The 26,006-nt window shown below is 42.0% G+C and overlaps 1 protein-coding gene across 1 annotated transcript; it reads left to right on the top strand.

Annotated features, from left to right (window-relative positions):
• Positions 1 to 3,055: 3,055 nt before the first annotated feature.
• On the top strand, positions 3,056 to 24,534 carry LOC135514587 (trafficking regulator of GLUT4 1-like). Its single transcript, XM_064938016.1, has 3 exons — positions 3,056 to 3,424; positions 9,758 to 9,901; positions 24,445 to 24,534. Exons 1-3 carry the CDS (start codon positions 3,056 to 3,058, stop codon positions 24,532 to 24,534), a joined length of 603 nt encoding a protein of 200 aa, XP_064794088.1.
• The last annotated feature ends 1,472 nt before the right edge of the window (positions 24,535 to 26,006 follow it).

Raw genomic sequence — 26,006 nt, 5'->3', positions numbered from 1 at the left:
ATGTATAGACTCTTTCCTTTTCATCGAGCTGTTAAGACCTTTTACGTTGAATGTGACATATTTTAGTGGGTTAAGCATAGGTTGGGTTTCAAATATGTAACTGAATAGAAATCTATCATATGCAGATAATTAGGAAATGTTTCAACTTTGGTTTGAGCACAAAAGTGACCTGTGTGTCTCTTTAGGAAGGAAACAATAAACATAGAAAAAAGGAAGAAAAAAATAATAAAAATCACACCCACCCCGATTGTCAGACTAGAACAACAATCCCAACAATCAAACATGAATACACTTGTAGAGATACGTTGCTGCTCGCTTTCCATCTTGCTCTTAGTAGCTAAACCTTGGCGTAAACTAAAACCTGCGAGCTCTCTAAATTGAAAACAAACGTTGTGAATAGATATTTGATGCTTGAGTCTCTTTACGAAAGATTAACATAAATGAGGGGGAAAGCAGTGGGCCTAAGCCCACTTATTGCTTCGCCCAGTAGATATGGACTAAACCAAAATATACTCTCCTGTAAATGTAATAGAACTCACCCCGGGAAGATACGGTTAGTTGAAAATGTACAAATCAATTAAAGTGACCGGGAGATACCAGCAGTTCAATCCGGATAAGAGAAAACAAACGAACTGCTGAGACGTTGCTCAGTTCTTTGAGAAAAGTGTGCACTTCTCCCGGTGTGTTGAAGAGATGGCTTCGGCCTTTGTACTGAACTTTCATCCGCGCAGGGTGGATGAGGTAGCCAGTGATGTTCTTCTCCTTCAGTGCTTTGGCGGCAGGTCTGAACTGCTTGCGGCGTCTGGCGAGATCTGCGCTCATATCTGGGAGAAGGCTGACCCTCTTTCCATCGATGGTGATGTCCCCTTTGGCTCTTGCGAGTTGCAGTATCTTCTCTCTGTCTTGGAAACGGAGGAACCTGATCAGGACGGCTCGTGGGGGCTCACCTGGCCGGGGTTTCGGCGCTGATGTTCTGTGGGCGCGTTCGATTTCCAGCAGTTTGGTGAAGTTGATTATGCCTAGGACCTCCGGGATCCATTGAGTGAAGAAACGACCGGGTCACGGCCCTCGCTGTCCTCATTCAATCCCACCACACGGATATTACTACGTCTACTCTGGTTTTCCATCTGATCTACTTTGTTTTTGAGGTAGGCAAAAAAAGGACCTCTTTTTGGAAAAACTGAACATTTGCTATCTAACTGAGAGTCTCCTCATTGAAAACATCCGAAGTTCTTCAAAGGTAAATGATTTTATTTGAATGCTTTTCTTGTTTTTGTGAAAATGTTGCCTGCTGAATGCTAGGCTTAATGCTATGCTAGCTATCAATACTCTTACACAAATGCTTGTGTAGCTATGGTTGAAAAGCATATTTTGAAAATCTGAGAGGACAGTGTTGTTAACAAAAGGCTAAGCTTGTGAGCCAATATATTTATTTAATTTCATTTGCGATTTTCATGAATAGTTAACGTTGCGTTATGGTAATGAGCTTGAGGCTATGATTATGCTCCCGGATACGGGATTGCTCGACGCTTGAGGTTACCTGTTTAACGTTACCCTGAATTGTGAATTTCTTTGAATGTTGCGCCTCTTGTCGAGATCAGTGGTGTCTTTATAGTACCTCGCCTGGTTGGAAAGATATAAGAAAATCTCCTCGAGGGATGCCATTGAAGTGCAAGCTACATACCAACAGAAAGCTGCAGTAACAGCTACAGTTAGCTACAGCTAGCTCGCTAAATAAAACTGTCTGGATGGCTAGTACTTGTGTGTACTATACTTGTGTGTTTATCCTCCCACTTGAGGAAGACATTGAGGATGACTCCCGTATGGTAGACCCCGGTCAGTGATGTTGACCTACATCTTATCTGTTTTTGTCAACTCAACCAAGTTAACCCAGATGGTATACTTTTGGGGGGCAAGTGTTAGCAACATTGAATGGAAATAGTGAGTGTGGATTCACGGGTAGGTAATTCGAGCCTATGTAATCTCGGAACACCCAGTACATCTGTCCACAAGAAATTAGAACTTTTGTGGTAGTTATTACATAATAGGATGCAGTTGAGAAGAAACAAATCACTACATTTTTGAATTTAGTGGAAACTTACCCAATTGTAACAAGCATAGTAACAAGCATTTGTTGTTACACCTCTGTAAATAGACTGCAATTACCACCAGTCACATGTTATTACAGTGTAACTATGAGTTATTACGATGAACTACAATTCTTACACTGTAATAAGGACCCCTTAAAATGAAGTGTTACGACCTGCTCTTGTGGCAGCAGGTCACATATTTTGTTGCTGGGATTACACACTGTGATATTTTGCCTAACAGATGAGATTGTTTGTTAAAATTGGGTTTGTGTAATTTCAGCGAAATATGTGTCTCTTATATGATCCTACATTTGGCAGGAGGTTAGAAAGTGCAGCTCAGTTTCCACCTCTAACTATCTTACTGCTATCTCTCTGTCTCTATGTCTCTCTCTCTTTCCCATACACATTTTTAATACTAATGTTTAGTCTTAGACACAGGACTAAGCTAGTGATCCACCCTAATGTCTCTGGCGCACGTAAAAATGGTCAATTAGTTTCAGACGTGGTTTTTAAACATTGTTTTTGCTCTGTCGTGTTATGTAGCCTAATGCAGTGGTCCAGCCACTGAGGGGATGCTGATGGTTATAGGGAGTGGTAATACACACAAGGGGTTTCCATTTGAAAAAGCAGGGCTTGCACTTACCTTAGTGAAGACTGGAGAACCGGGTGGAATTAGAGATACATCAATATCATCACGCTTACATTGGACATATTGGCAAGATTCAATTGCTTGTTTTTTTAGTGTACCATTCAATAACGTTGTATTGATATTATATATGTTATTTTATCATATATAATCAAATTAATGTGTTCAAACGACTGTTAATGCTGATGACTACCGCCCAAAGGAGAGTTACTCATCTGACACCCTGATTTCATCAAAGGAAAGCTCATACAACGTTTAATTCAAAAAGAGATTTCCGACGCTTGTCTTGGAGGAATATATAGACATTTGTATCTAAAGAATGGCTATCGACACGGATGCCGCATTTGGTAAAAGCGCCCTGGGGGAGAGGGAAGTCTCACATCCCACCGACTTCCAAGACACAGAGAAACTCCTGAGCACTGTGACCACCGAACCCACCGGGGAAAGCAGCCTCAAACCATCCGACATCCATTCCCTGAATGCCGAGCAGAACGGACACCAATCGCCATTAAGGTCAGGCTCTGCGCCAGTGTCCCAATCCCAGCTGAGCTTCGGACCCCCCCTCCTCCTCCTCCGCTCCCCGGTGCCACCCGGTTCAGAGCCACCGAGCTACCTGTGGCTTGCGGTGTTGTCGTGCTTTTGTCTTGCTGTGCCGGTGAACATGTTTGCGCTGTGGTATGCTCACATGGTAAGTTTTCTTGCTTTGGTCTGTGGTATGGTAACAACATAACTTAATCATCTTCTCTAGTGCTTTGTATCTGGAATATCACCTATCTTATAGGCCGACCCAATAACATCACCATATATTAGTATTTTGAGAGATGGTGCGGTGCATTCTCTAAGATTTTTTGCTTTCAACCTATAGTAATATGTATGTGTGGGAAGGGCCAGCCCTAACCGTTTGGGGTCCTAAACGAGATTTTGTGGGCAAATGCTTCAGAGACATTTTTTAGTTTTTACGTTAATGTCCTGCAATTCCAAACCAAGGGGAGTAGAGACACATTTTGTCATTTTAATGCAAACTTTCTGTAATTCTACACATTTTGCCATGCGGCAGAAAGAAGTTTAGCAATTTTATAACACGTTTCATGCAGTTCTACTCAGTTTGCTACGGGACAACTAATTTCCTGTAATTCTACCCATTTTGCAATGGGGTGGAGAGGCATTTTTGCAGTTTTAAAACGAATTTCCTGTAATTCTACACATTTTGCCAAGACTGGTTTTTTGCCAAGACTTGCCATGTTAATTATATCTGAGTTAGAGTGACTAACAAAATCTAACAAAATCAATGTGGGCCTCCTGGAAGGCAAGGCCTCTGGGCACATGCCCTGCGTGTCCGGATGGTATTCAGCCACGAGTACTAAGAATTTAGATAGCTGGCTAGACTAACATACCAATCCAAAAACGATTTGCTGCCATGGCTGTGTGACCATGAGTGACTGACATAATAACAAGAGAAAAATTGATGATGCACAACCAAATGCACAACTCCAACTGTGTTTCTGGGGGTTGGGGGCCTGTCATGCCAAATAATGTCCCCTGGCCAAATAGTGTCCCCCTCTACGTCACAATGGAATTTGCTAAACTATTAGCTGTCCATTGCTATATCAACGGTGTGATGACCTAATGATTATAATTGTGGAGATCATTTCACCAAAAATTATGTTCTTGTCAAGTTCTTGTCATCATCAAACAATGGTTGATTTCTGCAACAATTTCACTGTTAAAACAAGTTTGGTTAGCTAATAAAATGAAAACATGAATTCTAACTACTTTTTGGGACCTTGTTAATGTTACAACATGAAATCCATGTCTTAAACATTGCTACGTTTTGGAAATGGCAAAGAAAACGTTTAATCTCCTTGACACAAAGTTACTTACCTTACGAGGTCAGCTAATTCCCACTCCTCCATTCATTTGCAAATCCATTTGATTCATACACTGGTTTGAGAGCATCCTGTCGGGCTGTATCACCACCTGGTACGGCAACTGCCCAGCTCACAACCGTAAGGCTCTCCAGAGGGTAGTGAGGTCGGCACAACGCATCACCGGGGGCAAACTACCTGCCCTCCAGGACACCTACACCACCCGATTTTACAGGAAGGCCAAAAAGATCATCAAGGACAACAACCCCCGAGCCACTGCCTGTTCACCCCGCTATCATCCAGAAGGCGAGGTCAGTACAGGCGCATCAAAGCAGGGACCGAGAGACTGAAAAACAGCTTTTGTCTCAAGGCCATCACACTGTTAAACAGCCATCACCAACATTGAGTGGCTGCTGCCAACATACTGACTCAACTCCGGCCACTTTAATAATGGAAATTTATGGAAATTGGTGTATAAATACATCACTAGCCACTTGAAACAATGCTACTTAATATAATGTTTACATACCCTACATTACTCATCTCATATGTATATACTGTACTCGATACCATCTACTGCATCTTGCCTATGCCGTTCTGTACCATCACTCATTCATATATTTTTATGTACATATTCTTTATCCCTTTACACTTGTGTGTATAAGGAAGTAGTTTTGGAATTGTTAGGTTAGAATACTCGTTGGTTATTACTACATTGTCGGAACTAGAAGCACAAGCATTTCGCTACACTCGCATTAACATCTGCTAACCATGTGTATGTGACAAATACATTTGATTTGAATAACACCCGATGAAAGAACCAAGGGGAGTGACAGATGTAGGGAAGATAAACAAGGAGGTGATGGAGTCCAGGTGAGTGTCATGAGGCGCAGGTGCACAAGACGATGGTGACAGGTGTGTGGGATAATCAGCAGCCTGATGACTTAGAGGCCGGAGGGGGAGTATACATGACATGGGGCTTGGATAGGTGTAGCAATATGGTGATGACTCAACCCTGCTGTGTAATGGACTCTGGGAGACTTCTGCCATATTACATACACAAATCTAGAACCTCGAGATATGCAAACACTAACTAGAAACCAATGTCCAATTCCATACCAACCCTGACCTAAAATTTGATTTGGAATTGGACACAAAAGATTAATGGCTTGGGAGAAGGGGTTTAAGGACCAGTAAGAAACTGGGCAACTGAAGAGTCAATTTTAGTCAATTGAACATTTTACTTTCAATGAATATATTTAGTATGCAAATATATACTGTACATTTACAGCCAATTCGATCAAGTTTCAAATATTTACCAGCAGACAAATGGAAAAATATACAACTATTTACATGCTTGTAAACATTACTTGAAATTCAAGACAGATACATACGTATGCTATATACATACCAAATGACTTGCCAACTTCAAAGCCAATGTCTACAGGAAAACACATCTTTATACAAATGTAATGAAAAATGGTTGTTAAATGGTTGTACATAAATCCTTCCAGTTATCTAACAGTAACAGTAATAGAAACTAAATGCTTATGTTACCCTGAATTGTGAATTTCTCTGCCCCCCTATGAATGTTGCGCCTCTTGAGATCAATGGGGCCTTCATAGTACTTCGCCTGGTTGGAAAGATAAAAGAAAATCTCCTTCAGGGATGCCATTAAAGTGCAAGCCACACACAAACAGAAAGCTGCTACAATAACAGTTAGCTAGCTAGATAAACAGAAAGCTGCTACAATTAGTTAGCTAACTTAGATAATGTTAGATAAATAAAACTGAGGTAAATAAGTCCATTAGCTAGCAATGTGAATATAAAAACAATCTAAAAACAACTTCAATTATTGATTCCTATTTAACAATATTTTCTTACATAAAGAAAAATATATCACATCAAATTGAATTGGTCACATACACATGGTTAGCAGATGTTAATGCGAGTGTAGCGAAATTTTTGTGCTTCTAGTTCTGACCGTGCTAACAAGTAATCAAACAATTCCACAACAACTACCTTATACACACACAAGTGTAAAGGAATGAATAAGAATATGTATATAGAAATATATGAGGATGAGTGATGGCCGAACGGCATAGGCAAGATGCAGTAGATGGTATAGAGTACAGTATATACAGTGCCTTGCGAAAGTATTCGGCCCCCTTGAACTTTGCGACCTTTTGCCACATTTCAGGCTTCAAACATAAAGATATAAAACTGTATTTTTTTGTGAAGAATCAACAACAAGTGGGACACAATCATGAAGTGGAACGACCTTTATTGGATATTTTTTTTTAAATTAACAAATCAAAAACTGAAAAATTGGGCGTGCAAAATTATTCAGCCCCCTTAAGTTAATACTTTGTAGCGCCACCGATTACAGCTGTAAGTCGCTTGGGGTATGTCTCTATCAGTTTTGCACATCGAGAGACTGAATTTCTTTCCCATTCCTCCTTGCAAAACAGCTCGAGCTCAGTGAGGTTGGATGGAGAGCATTTGTGAACAGCAGTTTTCAGTTCTTTCCACAGATTCTCGATTGGGATTCAGGTCTGGACTTTGACTTGGCCATTCTAACACCTGGATATGTTTATTTTTGAACCATTCCATTGTAGATTTTGCTTTATGTTTTGGATCATTGTCTTGTTGGAAGACAAATCTCCGTCCCAGTCTCAGGTCTTTTGCAGACTCCATCAGGTTTTCATCCAGAATGGTCCTGTATTTGGCTCCATCCATTTTCCCATCAATTTTAACCATCTTCCCTGTCCCTGCTGAAGAAAAGCAGGCCCAAACCATGATGCTGCCACCACCATGTTTGACAGTGGGGATGGTGTGTTCATTGTGATGAGCTGTGTTGCTTTTACGCCAAACATAACGTTTTGCATTGTTGCCAAAAAGATCAATTTTGGTTTCATCTGACCAGAGCACCTTCTTCCACATGTTTGGTGTGTCTCCCAGGTGGCTTGTGGCAAACTTTAAATGACACTTTTTATGGATATCTTTAAGAAATGGCTTTTTTCTTGCCACTCTTCCATAAAGGCCAGATTTGTGCAATATATGACTGATTGTTGTCCTATGGACAGAGTCTCCCACCTCAGCTGTAGAGCTCTGCAGTTCATCCAGAGTGATCATGGGCCTCTTGGCTGCATCTCTGATCAGTCTTCTCCTTGTATGAGCTGAAAGTTTAGAGGGACGGCCAGGTCTTGGTGGATTTGCAGTGGTCTGATACTCCTTCCATTTCAATATTATTGCTTGCACAGTGCTCCTTGGGATGTTTAAAGCTTGGGAAATCTTTTTGTATCCAAATCCGGCTTTAAACTTCTTCACAACTGTATCTCGGACCTGCCTGGTGTGTTCCTTGTTCTTCATGATGCTCTCTCCGCTTTTAACGGACCTCTGAGACTATCACAGTGCAGGTGCATTTATACGGAGACTTGATTACACACAGGTGGATTGTATTTATCATCATTAGTCATTTCGGTCAACATTGGATCATTCAGAGATCCTCACTGAACTTCTGGAGAGAGTTTGCTGCACTGAAATTAAGGGGCTGAATAATTTTGCACACCCAATTTTTCAGTTTTTGATTTGTTAAAAAAGTTTGAAATATCCAATAAATGTCGTTCCACTTCATGATTGTGTCCCACTTGTTGTTGATTCTTCACAAAAAAATACAGTTTTATATCTTTATGTTTGAAGCCTGAAATGTGGCAAAAGGTCGCAAAGTTCAAGGGGGCAGAATACTTTTGCAAGGCACTGTACATATGAGATGAGTAATGTAGGGTATGTAAACATTATATAAGGTGGCATTGTTTAAAGTGACTAGTGATACATTTATTACATCCAAATTTGAATTATTAAAGTGGCTAGAGATTGAGTCAGTATGTTGGCAGCAGCCACTAAATGTTAGTGATGGCTGTTTAACAGTCTGATGGCCTTGAGATAGACGCTGTTTTACAGTCTCTTGGTCCCAGCTTTGATGCACCTGTACTGACCTCGCATTCTGGATGATAGCGGGGTGAACAGGCAGTGGCTCGGGTAGTTGTTGTTCTTGATGATCTTTTTGGCCATCCTGTGACATTGGTAGGTGTAGGTGTCCTGGAGGGCAGGTTGTTTGCCCCCGGTGATGCATTGTGCCGACCTCACTACCCTCTGGAGAGCCTTACGGTTGTGGGCGGAGCAGTTGTCGTACCTGGCGGTGATACAGCCCGACAGGATGCTCTCGATTGTGCATCGGTAAAGGTTTGTGAGTGTTTTTGGTGACAAGCTCAATTTCTTCAGTTCCACCTTCTCCATCAATGTGGATAGGAGGGTGCTCCCTCTGCTGTTTCCTGAAGTCCACGATCATCTCCTTTTTTTGTTGACGTTGAGTGTGAGGTTATTTAAAGAAATTGTGTTCTCTTTCCAGTGTTCTCGGTCCTCTGAAATAGCAGGTAGTCAGCAGGTTGTCACCCTCAAAAACACCGTCCTTGGAGAGCTATTCTGAGGTAATAATTCTGCGTGGACTGAGCAAGCACTTCTGAGGTGAACTAGAACTGCTGGTGTCCTGGTTCCTTTGTGACCGCTACAAGGAAACGAAGCAACCAGCATAGCAATGGACACTTTGGTTCAATACATAATCCGGTCAGAATGTTGCAAGTTCTAGCAACACCTCTAGCATCGAATCCCATTGTGACGTTGAGGGGGACACTATTTGGCAAGGGGACATTATTTGGCATGACAGGCCCTAAGCAACCACTGATGTCGCTTGTGCTTGGAGCCGGCCCCACAAGCATTTCGCTACACTCGCATTAACATCTGCTAACCATGTGTATGTGACAAATAAAATTTGATTTGATGTGTATGTGTGTCACTTCTACATAAATCAGTTTAATGGATATTTCGGGATTTTGGCAATAAGTATGCTAACAGATACTCATAGACTTTCCGTCATTGCACTAATGTTAGCATTGGCTTCCGAAACTCCCTCGAACTTCCTTCATACATGACACAGAGACATAAAAATGGTATCCTCGAGTTCATCTCACTCTCACTTTGCCAAAATCCCAAAGTATCCCTTCAAATAAATGCTTTAGTTACCGTCTCTTATTGCCCCACATTCCCTCTACTCTGTCTCACCCCACTCCCATCTCTGTCTCTCGCTTGCTCTCTAGTCGCAGTCTGTTCTCCAGACCGGGGATGTAGACGGAGCTAAGAGGCTGGGTCGTCTCTCTCTGCTGCTCAGCTGTATCTCCATGTTCCTGGGTGTGGCCGTCATCATCTTCATAGTGGTCACGGGTAGGTTACACACACACACACACACACACACACACACACACACACACACACACACACACACACACACAGATCTACTGTGTTCTAACTCTCTCTCTCTCTCTCTCTCTCTCTCTCTCTCAGGAGACATCCTCAGATTAAAATAAATGAGCATTGAGTAGAGGTGGAACAAGCTTAATACCAAAGAAAAGCAACACTGAAAACCGAAGTCATGAATGAATTCAAGGCAAACCAAAGAATAGAAGCCATCACTTACATTCCGCGAGAATCTGCTCTGTTATGATCCAAAGCCCAAAGGGAGGAAAGTAGAATAAGTGAAATATCTTTGACTTTAAGCAAGGCTACTCTGAAACAACAGGAAGAACTCTATGATCAAAAAATGTAACAGTACTACCATAATCTATTCACACGCATTACAAAGGTATTTCATAACATAGGTACCATATACCAGTGTGCTTCCATGTATTTTTTCTAAACAGTATAAAAAAGTCTTAACTGCTGCTGAGGCTCACAATGGACTCTCATGGCCGTCATTCCTCCAGTGTCTCTTAGAGTGCACCTCAAATGGCACCCTATTCCCTATTAAGTGCACTACTTTAGACCTGGGCCCATCAAGCCCATAGAGCTCTGGTCAAAATTAGTGTAAACAGTGCCTTGCAAATGTTTTCATCCCCCGTGTCATTTTTCCTATTTAGTTGCATTACAACCTGTAGTTTAAATTGTTTTTTATTTGGATTTCATGTAATGGACATACACAAAATAATCCAAATTGGTGAAGTGAAATGAAAAAGAGTACCTGTTTAAAACTTTTCAAACAAAAGGAAAAGTGGTGCGTGCATATGTATTCACCCCATTTGCTATGAAGCCCCTAAATAAGATCTGGTGCAACCAGTTACCTTCAGAAGTCACATAATTAGTAAAATAAAGTCCACCTGTGTGCAATCTAAGTGTCACATGATCTGTCACATGATCTCAGTATATATACACCTGTTCTGAAAGGCCCCAGAATCTGCAACACCACCAAGCAAGCAGCATCATGAAGATCAAGGAGCTCTCCTAGCATGTCAGGGACAAAGTTGAAGAAATACAGATCAGGGTTGGGTTATAAAAAAAATATTAGAAACTTTTATCATCCCACAGAGCAACATTAAATCCATTATAAAAATTTTGAAAGAATATGGTACCACAACAAACCTGCCAAAAGAGGGCCAACCACCAAAACTCAGACCAGGGAAGGAGGGCATTAATCAGAGAGGCAACCAAAGAGACCAAAGATAACCCTGAAGGAGCTGCAAAGCTCCACAGCGGAAATTGGAGTATCTGTCCATAGGACCACTTTAAGCCGTACACTCCACAGAGCTGGGCTTTATGAAAAGGTTTCCAGAAAAAAACAATCAAACACGTTTGGTGTTCACCAAAAGGCATGTGGCAGACTCACCAAACATATGGAAGAAGGTACTCTGGTCAGATGAGTCTAAAAGTGTGCTTTTTGGCCATCATGGAAAACGCTATGTCTGGCACAAACCCAACACCTCGCATCACCCCGAGAATACCACCCCACGGTGAAGCATGGTGGTGGCGGCATCATGCTGTAGAGATGTTTTTCATTGGCAGGGACTGGGAAACTGGTCAGAATTTTAAGGATTGATGGATGGCGCTAAATACAGGGAAATTCCTGAGGGAAAACCTGTTTCAGTCTTCCAGAGATTTGAGACTGGGATGGAGGTTCACCTTCCAACAGGACAATGACCCTAAGCATATTGCTAAAGCAGCACTCGAGTGGTTTAAGGGGAAACGTTTAAATGTCTTGGAATGGCCTCGTCAAAGCCCAGACCTCAATCCAATTGAGAATCTGTGGTATGACTTTAAGATTGCGGTACACCAGCGGAACCCATCCAACTTGAAATCCGAGTGGCTAGATGTGCCAATCTTAAAGAGACATAAAGAGACTTGTTTTAATTGCTGCAAAGGGTGGCTCTACAAATTGACTTTGGGCGGGTGAATAGTTATGCATGCTCAATTTCCGTTTTTTTGTCTTATTCTTGTGTGTTTCACAAAAAATATATTTTGCATCTTCAAAGTGGTAGGCATGTTGTGTAAATCAAATGATACAACCCCCCCCAGGTTGTAAGGCACCAAAAAAAAAATCAATTTTAAATCCAGGTTGTAAGGCAACAAAATAGGACAAATGCCAAGTGGGATGAATACTTTCGCAAGCCACTGTATAAGGAATAAGGTGACATTAGGAAAGCATCCTTAGAGGTTTAGCTATGACTGATGACATGAGAATAGACGGGGCTGTTTTGTTTAGTGTATTTTCATGTATGTGTGATTCCTGTTTCTCAGAACTAAGAATATATAAATAGCTTTGTGAAGAATTAAAACAGCGTTTCTAACTCTTCATGGTGAGGATTGCTGGATTGAAATATCAATTCATCTTGCTCTACTATGCTGGCATATCACCATACCTCTCCTTTAGTCCTAGATCCAGGAACAAGCTATGATAATCTTAAGGCTTATATCGGTTGAAAGCTTAAATTCTTGTTCATCTAACTGCACTGTTGGATTTACATGAGCTATTATAGCGAAAACATGCCATGCGTTTGTTTGAGGATGGCGCCACACATCAAAATATTTTACCACGGGCACAGGTTTCATAAATTCACAAATTATTCACTTATTCACTTACTTGTTTTGCGTAATCCACTCGTTCAACTTGCAGAGAAAGGAATCTGAAAATCTACCCCTAAACTTTGTTTCAACAAGTCAAAATTCGTTTCAATGCACTCCTCAGATACCATAAAATGTAATCAAGTGATAATATTTCTTACGGAAAGAAGTATGTTCAATAGGAAACCGATTTTAGCATGTGCATCCTGTCTTCATGGCGAGCGCCAACACGAATTTCCAAGACTGTGTCCCTGTAATAAAGCTGATATTTCTTATTCGTTTTGGAAGTTACAAACCTGAAACCTTGAGCATAGACTGCTGACACCCTGTGGAAGCCATAGGAATCGCATCATGGGAGCAAATTTTCAGTATGCCCTTAAACTTGCCATTGTAAGAGCATGGTTTCTCTCTCTCTTAAAAAAAAGGTTTTCTTTTGATTTTCTACTACCATATCGATTGTGTTATATTCTCCTACATAATTTTAACATTTCTACAAACGTCAAAGTGTTTTCTTTCCAATGGTACCAATTATATGCATATCCTGGCTTTAGAGCCTGAGCAACAGGCAGTTTACTTCGGGCACATCATTCGGGCGGAAATTGAGAACAAAGGGGCCTAGCCCTAAGTTAAAGGTCCAGTCCAGTTAAAATTACGTTTTACTGTGTTTTGTATAATACTGTACAACAGCTGAAGAAACTAACACTGTAAAAGTATGCAAAATTTTGAGAAGTGTTATTCCTAATAGTTGCTGGTTGAAAATACAATTTTCACAGGGATTTCTAATCAAAAGGTTTGAATTGACTGGAATTTCGGCTTTCCATGGTGACATCACCATGTGGTAAATTTGTTAATAGACCAATAACAAAAATATTTCCAAACCTCTCTGCCAAAACCAGCTAGTTTTCAGTTTTTCAATTTTTGTTCTCCCATAAAAAGCAATTAACGCCAAATTGAATGGAAATCTATTACAGTAAGGTACTTAATTGTTACCCAGAAATGATTTGCTTTTGATTTAGAAACAGCTGCACTGGGCGTTTAAAACACATTAAGAGTTGAAATCTCTGTTGTATTGAGACAATGATATTAAATATGTAACCGCAACCATGTTTAATACTACTACACCATTCCTCTGTATCCACTCTGCCAGACAGTTATTTGAATGGTTTTCTATGCCATATTTTTGCACGTGTGAAATAAACTTGAATAAGCATGGGGAACTGGTGTGAGCTTGTCAACGGAATCCCTCCCTCCACACACATTAACACATGTGTTCCAATGAGGCCCAAAAATACATTTTTACAATTACAGTTTTCAATTTTTGCACTCAATATTCAAAATGAATATTGAACTCAACTTAAACAGTGTTCCAGACAAAATGATGATTATCATAGTTATCATGTCATCATGCTTTGCTCTCTTTGGAGTGGTACCAACATGGAAAAATTCAAGATAGTGCCTTCGGAGGATATTTCTCCAAAAAGTACGATCTTTGTCCCCATGTGCAGTTACAAACCGTAGTCTGGCTTTTTTATGGCGGTTTTGGAGCAATGGCTTCTTCCTTGCTGAGCGGCCTTTCAGGTTATGTCAATGAAGGACTCATTTTACTGTGGATATAGATACTTTAGTATCTGTTTCCTCCAGCATCTTCACAAGGTTCATGAATGTGGTACCTTCAGGCATTTGGAAATTGCTTCCAAGGATGGCCCAGACTTGTGGAGGTCTAAAACTTTTTCTGAGGTCTTGGCTGATTTCTTTTGATTTCCCCATGATGTCAAATGAAGAGGCACTGAATTTTGAAGGTAAGCCTTGAAATACATCCACAGGTACACCTCTAATTGACTCAAATTATGTCAATTAGCCTATCAGAAGCTTCTAAAGCCATGACATCATTTTCTGGAATTTTCCAAGCATTTTCCAAGCTGTAAGAGGGATCTATATGATTAGTTGTTTGTTATTATTAAAACAGAATATCAACAGGATAAGGCGGTCATAACCATAGGCATAGAATTGACTCACTGAGGCTCTTGTTAGGTCTGTAAATGTGTCTTAATCGACATGCTACAGTTGAAGTTGGAAGTTTACATACACTTAGGTTGGAGTCATTAAAACTTGTTTTTCAACCACTCCACAAATTTCTTGTTAACAAACTATAGTTTTGGCAAGTCGGTTAGGACATCTACTTTGTGCATGACACAAGTCATTTTTCCAACAATTGTTTACAGACATATTATTTCACTTATAATTCACTGTTTCACAATTCCAGTGGGTCAGAAGTTTACATACACTAAGTTGACTGTGCTTTTAAACATCATGGAAAATTCCCCAAAATGATGTCATGGCATAAGATGCTTCTGATAGGCTAATTGACATAATTTGAGTCAATTGTAGGTGTACCTGTGGATGTATTTCAAGGCCTACCTTCAAACAGTGCCTCTTTTCTTGACATCATGGGAAAATTAAACAATAGTACGCAAGTATAAACACTGTGGGACCACGCAGCCGTCATACTGCTCAGGAAGGAGATGCCTTCTGTCTCCTAGAGATGAACGTACTTTGGTGCAAAAAGTGCAAATCAATCCCAGAACAACAGCAAAGGACCTTGTGAAGTTGCTGGAGGAAACAGGTACAAAAGTATCTATATACACAGTATAACGAGTCCTATGTCGGCATAACCTGAAATGTAGCTAAGCAAGGAGGAAGCCACTGCTCCAAAACCGCCATAAAAAAGCCTATGAAAAAAGAATATGGTTTGCAACTGCACATGGGAACAAAGATCGTACTTTTTGGAGAAATGTCCTCTGGTCTGATGAAATACAAATAGAACTGTTTGGCCATAATGACCATCGGTACGTTTAGAGGAAAAATGGGGATGCTTGCAAGCTGAAGAAAACCATTCCAACTGTGAAGCATGGGGGTGGCAGCATCATGTTGTGGGTGTGCTTGGCTGCAGGAGGAACTGGTGCACTTCACAAAATAGATGGCATCATGAGAATGAAAATAATGTGGATATATTGAAGCAACATCTCAAGACATCAGTCAGGAAGTAAAAGCTTGGTCGCAAATGGGTCTTCCAAATGGACAATGACCCCAAGCATACTTCCAAAGTTGTGGCAAAATGACTTAAGGACAACAAAGTCAATGTATTGGAGTGGCCATCACGAATCAGCACCTCAAGAGTAGATATGAACAGTTTAGGGTTCCATAGCTGCAGGCAGAACCGTTGAAACTGGAACAGCAGCAAGGCCAGGTGGACTGGAGACAGCAAGGAGTCATCATGCCAGGTAGTCCTGATGCATGGTCCTAGGGCTCAGGTCCTCCTCTGAGAGAGAAAGAGAGAATTAGTACTTAAATTCACACAGGACACCGGATAAGACAGAAGAAGTACTCCAGATATAACAAACTGACCATAACCCCATGACACATAAACTACTGCAGCATAAATACTGGAGGCTGAGACAGGAGGGGTCAGGGGAAACTGTGGCCCCATCCGATGAGACCCCCGGACAGGGCCAAACAGGATATAACCCCACCCTCGTTGCCGAAGCTGTACACAATATTGTGCTGCTGATGCCAGGTGCCATAGCAGTCTCTTTCTGCTGTAAAGCAGAGGGTCACCAAGCATGTGACGCAGGTGATGGGGGACTTAATTTAGCAAAGAACACAGCGACGCTTCCATGCTGTGCCCTTTTGGCCCTGAGGCACATCCATGCCTGCAGAAATACATTTGGGCAGATGAACACCACTTGTGGCAGGAGCTGGATGAACCAGCTTCAGTGGGAGATGGACACCTTGGCCCTGGGTGGTGCCATTTGGAGTCAGTGTCACTGTGAAAGAAAATGTTCAGTTAGAATAGTTTCACATTTGAGCCCTGTATCAACAGGTATAATAAACAGATATATATATATATATACATTTACATTTACATTTACGTCATTTAGCAGACGCTCTTATCCAGAGCGACTTACAAATATATATATATATATATATATATATATACAGGGAACATAAGGTTACAGGGAACAGTACAGGGAACATAAGGTTGAATATATTATGACAGACCAGCTAGATCGACTGTCTTTATTATATTACAACAGACCAGCTGTGTCTACTGTTTCCATTTCACTTTGGCCATTGTTGTGGGCCTGCCCTCCCCTCAACAGCCTCAAATAGGCTATTTCATGGGGTTTGGGGTGGGGCGGCAGACACACGCATCTCACATTTCATGACATTACATGTTTATATATTGCTTCTAAAATAAAAAATAAAAATCACAAATAATATTTTATATTATTAATTTCAAACAAGGGCATTAGCATGAGAAGACGATCAGTGGTCATTGGGTTAAAATACATTCAATCAACAAAACAGCGGGCAAATCATTGGTGCACAATGATGTCATTACTTGTTGTCTTCAAATCGGTTTCTTTCAGGCAATCCGTCCCGCGAAATGACCCATCAGGTTGTGTTACAAACAAACCAGTTGATTGCAGTGAAACCAAACATGACTGGAAAAGTCACGTTCTGTGTGGGTTATTTACCTGGATTGTGTCATCGAAAATGGAATGAGACGGAATTCACAACACAAGCAGTTCACAAAATGTTTCGTGTTAGGCTATAAAAACGGATTTTATCAAACAAAAGATCATTCATTGTGTAACAATGAGCATTGGGATTGCAAACAGATAAAGATCGTCAAAGGTAAACAATTTATTTTAATGCAGTTTGTGATTATGTGATTTAGTGATTACGCTGTGCTGGTTGAAATTTTTTTTATGGGACTCTATACTCAGATAATCGCATCGTATTCTTTCGCAGTAAATCCTTTTTTAAATCTGACAACGCAGTTGGATTAGCAATATTCTAGGCTTTCAATAAACGTGAGCACTTGTATTTTCATGAATGTTTAATATGACGAATTTATGTAGCGATCACCGTATGTTGTGGAATTTCAGACCGCTACCGGGTTCCGTGCTCAGAGAGGTTAACACATTCACGAAAATAGTCATTGCCTCTAAACATTCCAGCTGTCTCCTGAACCCTATTCTAACTAAACTACTGAAAGAGTTACTTGCTATGCTTTGCCCTCCTACAATGAATATAATAAATGGCTCCTTACCCTCTGGATGTGTACCAAACTCACTAAAAGTGGTAGTAATAAAGCCCCTCCTGAATAAGACATACCTTGACTTGGAAAATTTTATTTTATAAAATATCGGCCTATATCGAATCTCCAATTCTTCTAAATGTTTTTTGAAAAAGCTGTTGCTCAGAAACTCACTGCCTTCCTGAAGACAAATAATGTATACGAAACGCTCCAGTCTGGTTTTTGATCCCATTATAGTACTGACACCGCACTCGTGAAGGTGGTAAACAACCTTTTAATAGCATCAGACCAAGGTTCTGCATCTGTCCTCGTGCTGCTAGACCCCAGTGCTGCTTTCGACACCGTAGATCACCACATTCTTTAGGAGAGATTGGAAACCCTAATTGGCTTACGCAGACAAGTTCTTGCCTGGATTAGACGTTATCTGTCGGAAAGATATAAGTTCATATAAATTCATCTCTGTGGATGGTTTGTTCTCTGGCAAATCAATGGTAAGTTTTGGTGTTCCTCAAGGTTCCGTTTTAGGACCACTATTGTTTTCACTATATTTTCTACGTCTTGGTGATGTGATTCGGAAACACAATGTCAACTTTCACTGCTATGCGGACAACACACAGCTGTATATTTCGATGAAACATGGTGAAGCCCCAAAATTGCCCTGGAAGCCTGTGTTTCAGACATAAAAAAAGTGGATGGCTGCAAATGTTTTACTTTTAAACTCGGACAAAACAGAGATGCTAGTTCTAGGCCCCAAGAAACAAAGAGATCTGCTGTCAGATCTGACAATGAATCTTAATGGTTGTACAGTATTACCAAATTAATCTGTGAAGAACCTCTGTGTTAATCTGGACCCCGATCTCTGTATTGATGAACCTATAACACATATTTGAAGAGCAGCTTTTTTCCACCTTCAAGACATTTGTAGAGAAACGAATACATGCTTTTGCCACTTCAACATTAGACTACTGCAATGCTGTACTCTCCAGACTTGGGCTGATTTCAAGGTTTTACTTCTAACCTACCAGGCATTACATGGACCTGCTTCTACCTATCGCTCCGATTTGGTCCTGCCTTACATACCTACACATATGCTACGGTCACATGCAAGCCTCCTTATTGTTCCCAGAATGTCTAAGTAAACAGCTGGAGGCAGAACTGTCTGCTAAAGGTTTATGAAATGGTCTGCCGATCCAAGTCAGAGATTTAGACTCGGTCTCAACTTTTAAGTCTTTACTGAAGACTCATCCTCTCAGTAGATCCTATGATTGAGTGTAGTCTGGCCCAGGGGTGCAAAGGTGAACGGCGAGGCACTGGAGTGATGAACCACCTGTCTCTGCCTGGCCGGCTCCCCTCTCTCTACTGGGATTCTCTGCCTCTAACCCTATTACCTGGACTGTCACTTTCCGATGCTGTCCCTCTTTCTCTCTCTTTCTCTGTCTTTTGCACCTGCTGTCTCAACCTCTGAATGCTTAGCTTTGAAAAGCAAACTGACATTTACTCCTGAGATGCTGACCTGTTGCACCCTCTACAACCACTGGTATTATTATTTGACCCTGATGTTAATTTATGAACGATATGGGCTTAATGGCCATGTACTATTATAATCTCCACCCGACACAGCCAGAAGAGGACTGGCCACCCCTCAGAGCTTGGTTCCTTTAGGTTACCTCCTATGTTCCTGCCTGTCTAGGTAGTTTTTACTAGCCACTGTGCTTCTTCGTCTGCATTGCCTGCTCTTTGTTTTTCTGTTGCTGCTGATGTAAAAGGGGCTTTATAAATACATTTGATTGATTGATTGAAACCTGTTATGGCTCGGGACAATACTGCCCCCTTTGGATGAATTGCGTGCCCATAGTAAACTGAAAAGAAATCTGTCCAAAATTGCTAATATATGCATATAATAATTATTATTGAATAGAAAACACTATAAAGCTTCTAAAACCGTTTGAATTATGTATGTATGTATGTATGTATGTATGTATGTATGTATGTATGTATGTATGTATGTATGTATGTATGTATGTATGTATGTATAGCAGAACTCACAGGGCAGCCAATCTCCCAAACTAGTTTTCTCATCATGAAAGTTGGGCCAACTTTGACGTCATCGCCCCCACCCTTCCCAACCAGCTATGGATCTGGGATCAGATTTGCTAACACAAAGACACACGACTTGAAACCAAACGCTGTTTTGGGTAAGTATGACTCCTTCCACTACATTCTGATCGAAGACCATCAAAGGTAAGGGAATATTTATGTTGTAATTTTGTGTTTCTGTTGACTCCAACATAGCGGAGAAATATTGCTGATGTCTGAGCGCCGTCTCAGATTATTGAATAGGGAACGATTTCTGTAACGTTAAAAATAAATGTGACAAAGCGATTGCATTAAGAAGCAGTGTATCTTTCTAACTATATGTAGAACATGTATATTTAGTCAAAGTTTATGATGTGTATTGCTGTTATCTGGCGTTATCTGGCGGAGCTATCTATAATTTCTCCGGACATTTTTTAGCATTTTCTGAACATGGCGTCAATGTAAACGGAGATTTATGGATATAAATGGCATATTATTGAAAAAAACATAAATGTACTGTGTAACATGTCCTATTACTGTCATCTGATGAAGATTTTCAAAAGGTTAGTGAATTATTTTTCTTTTAATCCTGCGTTTGTGATTGCATCTTTTGTTCGACAAAATGGCTACATCTTTGTGGTGGTTTGACATACATATGTGCTATGTTTTCGCCGTAAAACATTTTAGAAATCTGACTCGCTGGGTAGATGAACAAGGTGTTCATCTTTCATTTGAGCTATTGGACTTGTTAATGTGTGGAGGTTAAATATTTCTAAGAATATTTTTGCATTCTGTGCGCCACTTTTTGAGTTGAGGGGGTGGGGGGGGTGCCCTTGGGGAACGTGCAGCGTGAACACGTTAATTGAGGGATTGATTGACGAACACTGAAGACTTAAACTGAGAGAGATACATTTAAAAGTGACTGGTTCAGGTTCCTATGCATTTAGGGTTATGACTCTTAGTAGCTCTTGGAATTTTCCTGTGAACCACCATATAAACAAAATACATGTACAGAATCTCTAGACACATCCCAGCCTGGGGGCCAGTCTGTTTCTGCTCTCTTACTAGCCTGGGGGCCAGTTTCTGCTCACTAGCCAAAGTGATTGAGTGGTTGTGGTTCAGGATAGACAGACAGGAGATGCCTTCAGTCAGGAGGCTGAGCTGAGATGTATCCCAAATGGCAACACATTCCCTATATAGTGCACTGCTTTTGACCAGGATTGAGAAGGAGGGATCATACAGGGCCATACACAAAGCAATACTACTCCACTCTGCTCTTAATCTTCCTCTCTTTAGCGCTCTCTTATTCCTCTTCTGTCTTACCATTTCTATCCCTGTCTCACTCCCACTCTACCTTCCTCTCTCTCATTCTCTCCCTCCACTCCTTCCTCTTTCTCCTCATTTTACTGGAAGCTGACACTGATGGACTTCCTGCATTAAGGCTTTTAAGCAATTAGCTCAGTTTGACATCTCAACTTTCTGTTTCACACCATCTGTCATGAATCCCGCAAGATGGTGCCTCTTCCTGTTCGGGCAGCGCTCAGCGGTCGTTGTCGCCAGCCTACTAGCTGCCACCGATCCCCTTTTCTGTTTCATTTAGTTGTGTCTGATTTGTTGCACCTGTTTCGTGTTTAGGTTTGGTTGTGGGCTATTTAAACCCAGTAGGCCCGCCGGCATTTGTGCGGGCTTGTTTTTCTGTTTATGGTGTTTGATTATTCTTGTGGTTTATTTTTTCCGATGAGTTTCGTCCTGTTTGTTTGTACTGGGACTTTACGCACCCTTGTGTGTGTGGCGTGACCGTCTCTCTGTTTTTTTGGAATATTAAAGATCCCCATCTTTTGAACTACCCTGCTCTCTGCGCCTGACTCCTGCACTCACTACTTATTGAAGCCGTGACACCATCTCCTTCTCTTTCATCAACACAAAGACTCTCCCTTATCCTCCCACCTACATATTTCTCTTTACTCTGGTAATCTCCATCTCTCTCTTCCTTTTCCCCATCCTCCTCTCTTGTTCATTGTCTCTTGTTCCATGTCCCCATCCATCTCTTTTGTTCTCTCTCGTTCTCTGTCCTCCTCTCTCCCTTTACCCCCATCTTTCTGTCAGAGCTCAGCCATAGCCCAGTGAGCAAAACTGATTGAGAAGACATATTTTCAACCTGTTTTTAAGTTGAAGACGTCAGTCAGCCACTCTCGCTAAATGTAAGCTTTGTGGATTGAATTACTGGAGAAGGCACTTAGGACTGGGATCCCGAGAGAGAGAGGGGGGGGGGTTGGAGGAAGAAAAAAAAGACAGAGAGGAAGACAAAGAGCAAGAGAGAGAAGGACAATTATGTGGACGGAGAGGAGAGGAAAGGAAAGGGAGAGAGAAGAGGGAAGAAATTAAATGAATGAGAGGTGAAATGTGAAATGTCAGGGAGGAGGAGGAAGAGGAGAGCATGCCCCCTATTGGTGGGAAATAAACATGCAGCAGTGGTCTCTGAGACGTCACCAATCAGCAACATTCTGGTGGCCAGACCAACTAATCAGTTGTTAGATCAAGTATTTTACATATAAAAGGCAAAGGTGGCACATCAGTATAATTCTACGCCACTCTAGGTCAGTGTGGTTGGTTGTCAATACATAAAAGGGTCAAAGAGTCTCCCCATAGACAAAGATGCTTCTGTCTAGTATAATCCCACTATTTGGGATGGGGAGAAGTCAATAGTTTGGGGGAAATTGGTAAGAGAAAGGGTTTATACCCTGGGAGACTTGCACAAAAGTTATGTATTATGTCATTTGAAGAAATTGGAAATGAGTATAAATTGTGTGACAATGATGTATGGAGCTATAGTATGTGCACTTTAAAAGCTGTGTGTCAACATTAGGTGGTGCAATTATGTCAAAATACAACCATTTTGTAGAATATTTATTTCCCCTACCATGCGCTGTACAATCAGATTTGCTACGTTTCAAAATGCTGTTAAAAGTGAATAATGATGTGAATATTTTGGAATTGTATGGCTAAGGTATTTATAATGTAGAATAAATAAGGAAACATGCAGTGCTTAATTTGTAAATTGGGAGGTGTCAGAACAGAATGTGAGCCCGAGAGGGGCTCGGAGGTACCGGAACACATATTTTTTTAAACCTTTACAATAAAGCATTGGAAGCATTATCATTGCTTTTGCATACTGGCATAGAGTAGAGAGAGGTGCTTGCAGAAGTTGCACACATGGGGAAATTTGTTTGTAACCTAGGGTTTAGGATTCTTTTTACAAATGCTTTTCATGCAATTGTACATCATTTTAGATGACTGGAGACTTTAACAGAATATTTTTGAATAACTCACAAAATATTGAAATGACAGGCTATACTTTGACACTGACAAACGAGAATCTGATATCAATAGCCTAAGCCTAGATTTGTGCAGACACACATATTGTACAATACAGTGGCTTGCGAAAGTATTCACCCCCCTTGGCATTTTTCCTATTTGTTGCCTTACAACCTGGAATTAAAATAGATTTTGGGGGGTTTGTATCATTTGATTTACACAACATGCCTACCACTTTGAAGATGCAAAATATTTTTTATTGTGAAACAAACAAGAAATATGACCAAAAAAAACAGAAAACTTGAGCGTGCAAAACTATTCACCCCTCCCAAATGCAAACATTTGTAGAGCCACCTTTTGCAGCAATTACAGATGCAAGTCTCTTGGGGTATGAGCTTGGCACATCAAGCCATTGGGATTTTTATCCATTCTTCAATGCAAAACTGTTCCAGCTCCTTCAAGTTGGATGGGTTCCGCTGGTGTACAGCAACCTTTAAGTCATACCTCAGATTCTCAATTGGATTGAGGTCTGGGGTTTGACTAGGCCATTCCAAGACATTTAAATGTTTCCCCTTAAATCACTCAAGTGTTGCTTTAGCAATATGCTTAGGGTCATTGTCCTGCTGGAAGGTGAACCTCCGTCCCAGTCTCAAATCTCTGGAAGACTGAAACAGGTTTCCCTCAAGAATTTCCCTGTATTTAGCACAATCTATCATTCCTTCAATTCTGACCTGTTTCCCAGTCCCTGCCGTTGAAAAACATCCCCACAGCATGATGCTACCACCACCATGCTTCACTGTGGGGATGGTGTTCTCATGGTGATGAGAGGTGTTGGGTATAACATTTTCCTTGATGGCCGAAAAGCTCACTTTTAGTCTCATCTGACCAGAGTCGATATGTTTGGGGAGTCTCCCACATGCCTTTTGGCGGACACCAAATGTGTTTGCTTATTTTGTTTCTTTAAAACCTCTTTGAGCTACCCGCCTACTTTTTTCAATTTCCGCCTGAAGACATACCTAAATCTAACAGCCTGTAGCTCAGGCACAGAACCAAGTATAACGATGGGAGTCAAACGCAGAGAGCAAAGTAAACGGGAAAAAAACACTTTAATGTCCTTAACAAAGTAACAGGTCCAAACATGGGTGAATGCCCTACAACATAGGTGCAAAACAAACCCAAAACCTAGTTACACAAACCCGGACAGCGAAAACCCAAAACCGACGATACACCACAAACGTAACAAACACAACCAGCCCGCACAAACACCAGCGGGCAAAACAAACTTAAATAACACCCATCACATTACCCCAACAAGGAACAGGTGAAAACAATTAGACAAAAACAAACGAAAAGGAAAAAGGGATTGGTGGTATTCGTGACAGTACCCCCCCCCCCCCGAAGCGCAGCTCCCGCAGCGCCGACACCGGCCTCGGGGACAACCCGGGGGCAAGGCGCAGGGCGATCCGGATGGAGGCGATGGAACTCCCTTAGTATAGTGGGATCCAATATATCCCCCACCGGGACCCAGAACCTCTCCTCCGGCCCGTACCCCTCCCAGTCCATGAGGTACTGCAGGCCCCTCACCCTGGTATCTGGAGTCCAAAATGGGCCGTATCGTGTACGCCGGGGACCCCTCGATGTCCAGAGGGGGCGGAGGGACCTACGGAACCTCACTTTCCTGCATGGGACCAGCTAACACCGGCCTGAGGAGAGACACATGAAACGAGGGGTTAATACGATAATACGACGGGAGTAACAATCGATAACACACCTCGTTTATTCTCCTCAGGATTTTAAATGGCCCTACACAATGCGGACCCAGCTTCCGGCAGGGCAGGCGGAGGGGCAGGTTTCGAGTCGAGAGCAAGACCCTGTCCCCCGGTGCAAACACGGGAACCTCACTGCGGTGACGGTCAGCGCTCTTCTTCTGCCATCCACTTGCCTGACGCAATGACTCCTGGACGGCTCTCCAGGTCTCCTTAGAGCACTGCACCGAGTCCTCCACCGCAGGAGCCTCGGTCTGGCTCTGATGCCATGGTTCCAGAACCGGCTGGTACCCCAACACGCACTCAAACGGTGACATGTTGGTGGAGGAGTGGCTTAGTGAGTTCTGGGCCATTTCTGCCCAGGGGATGTATCTCGCCCACTCCCCTGGCCGGTCCTGGCAATAAGACCACAGAAACCTACCCACCTCCTGGTTCACTCTCTCCACCTGCCCATTACTCTCCACATGATAACCCGAGGTCAGGCTGACCGAGACACCCAGCCGCACCATAAACGCCTTCCATACTCTGGACGTAAACTGGGGACCCCGATCAGAAACGATATCATCGGGCACCCCGTAGCGCCGAAAGACATGGGTGAATAGTGCCTCCGCAGTCTGCAGGGCCATAGGGAGACCGGGCAATGGGATAAGACGGCAGGACTTCGAGAACCAACCCACAACGTCCAGGATCGTCGTGCTCCCCTGAGAAAATCCACCAATAGATGGGACCACGGCCATTGTGGAACGGGGAGGGGTTGTAATTTCCCTCGTGGCAAATGCCTAGGAGCCTTACTCTGAGCGCACACCGAACAGGAGGAGACATAGAATCGCACGTCTCTCACCAAGGTAGGCCACCAGTACTTCCCTCTAAGACTCCGCACCGTCCTCGAATCAATTGATCACGAACATGGAGCGGAACGTACCTACGACCCTCCGGGCACTGTGGAGGAGCAGGTTCCTCCCTCGATGCCCGCTCGATGTCCGTGTCCACCTCCCATACTACCGGTGCTACCAGCTTGGCAGCCGGAATGATGGAAGTAGGATCGATGGACTGGTCATCAGTGTCGTATAGGGGGGACAGCGCGTCGGCCTTAGTATTGAGGGAACCTGGTTGATACGAGATCGTAAAACGAAATCAGGTGAAATACATGGCCCACCTTGCCTGACGAGGATTCAGTCTCCTGATCGGATATACTCC

Source organism: Oncorhynchus masou, chromosome 26 (assembly GCF_036934945.1).
Source record: "Oncorhynchus masou masou isolate Uvic2021 chromosome 26, UVic_Omas_1.1, whole genome shotgun sequence".
In the NCBI taxonomy this organism is placed as follows: domain Eukaryota; kingdom Metazoa; phylum Chordata; class Actinopteri; order Salmoniformes; family Salmonidae; genus Oncorhynchus; species Oncorhynchus masou.
This window is presented reverse-complemented; position numbering and strand designations above follow the sequence as displayed.

Excerpts from the sequence above, each read along its gene's own strand:
- LOC135514587 (XM_064938016.1), top strand. The coding sequence starts at position 3,056 with ATGGCTATCGACACGGATGCCGCATTTGGTAAAAGCGCCCTGGGGGAG. Across the intron at positions 3,425-9,757 it reads CGCTGTGGTATGCTCACATG|TCGCAGTCTGTTCTCCAGAC; the intron begins GTAAGTTTTCTT and ends CTTGCTCTCTAG. Across the intron at positions 9,902-24,444 it reads GTAGGTTACACACACACACA|CGCAGCTCCCGCAGCGCCGA; the intron begins CACACACACACA and ends CCCCCCCCGAAG.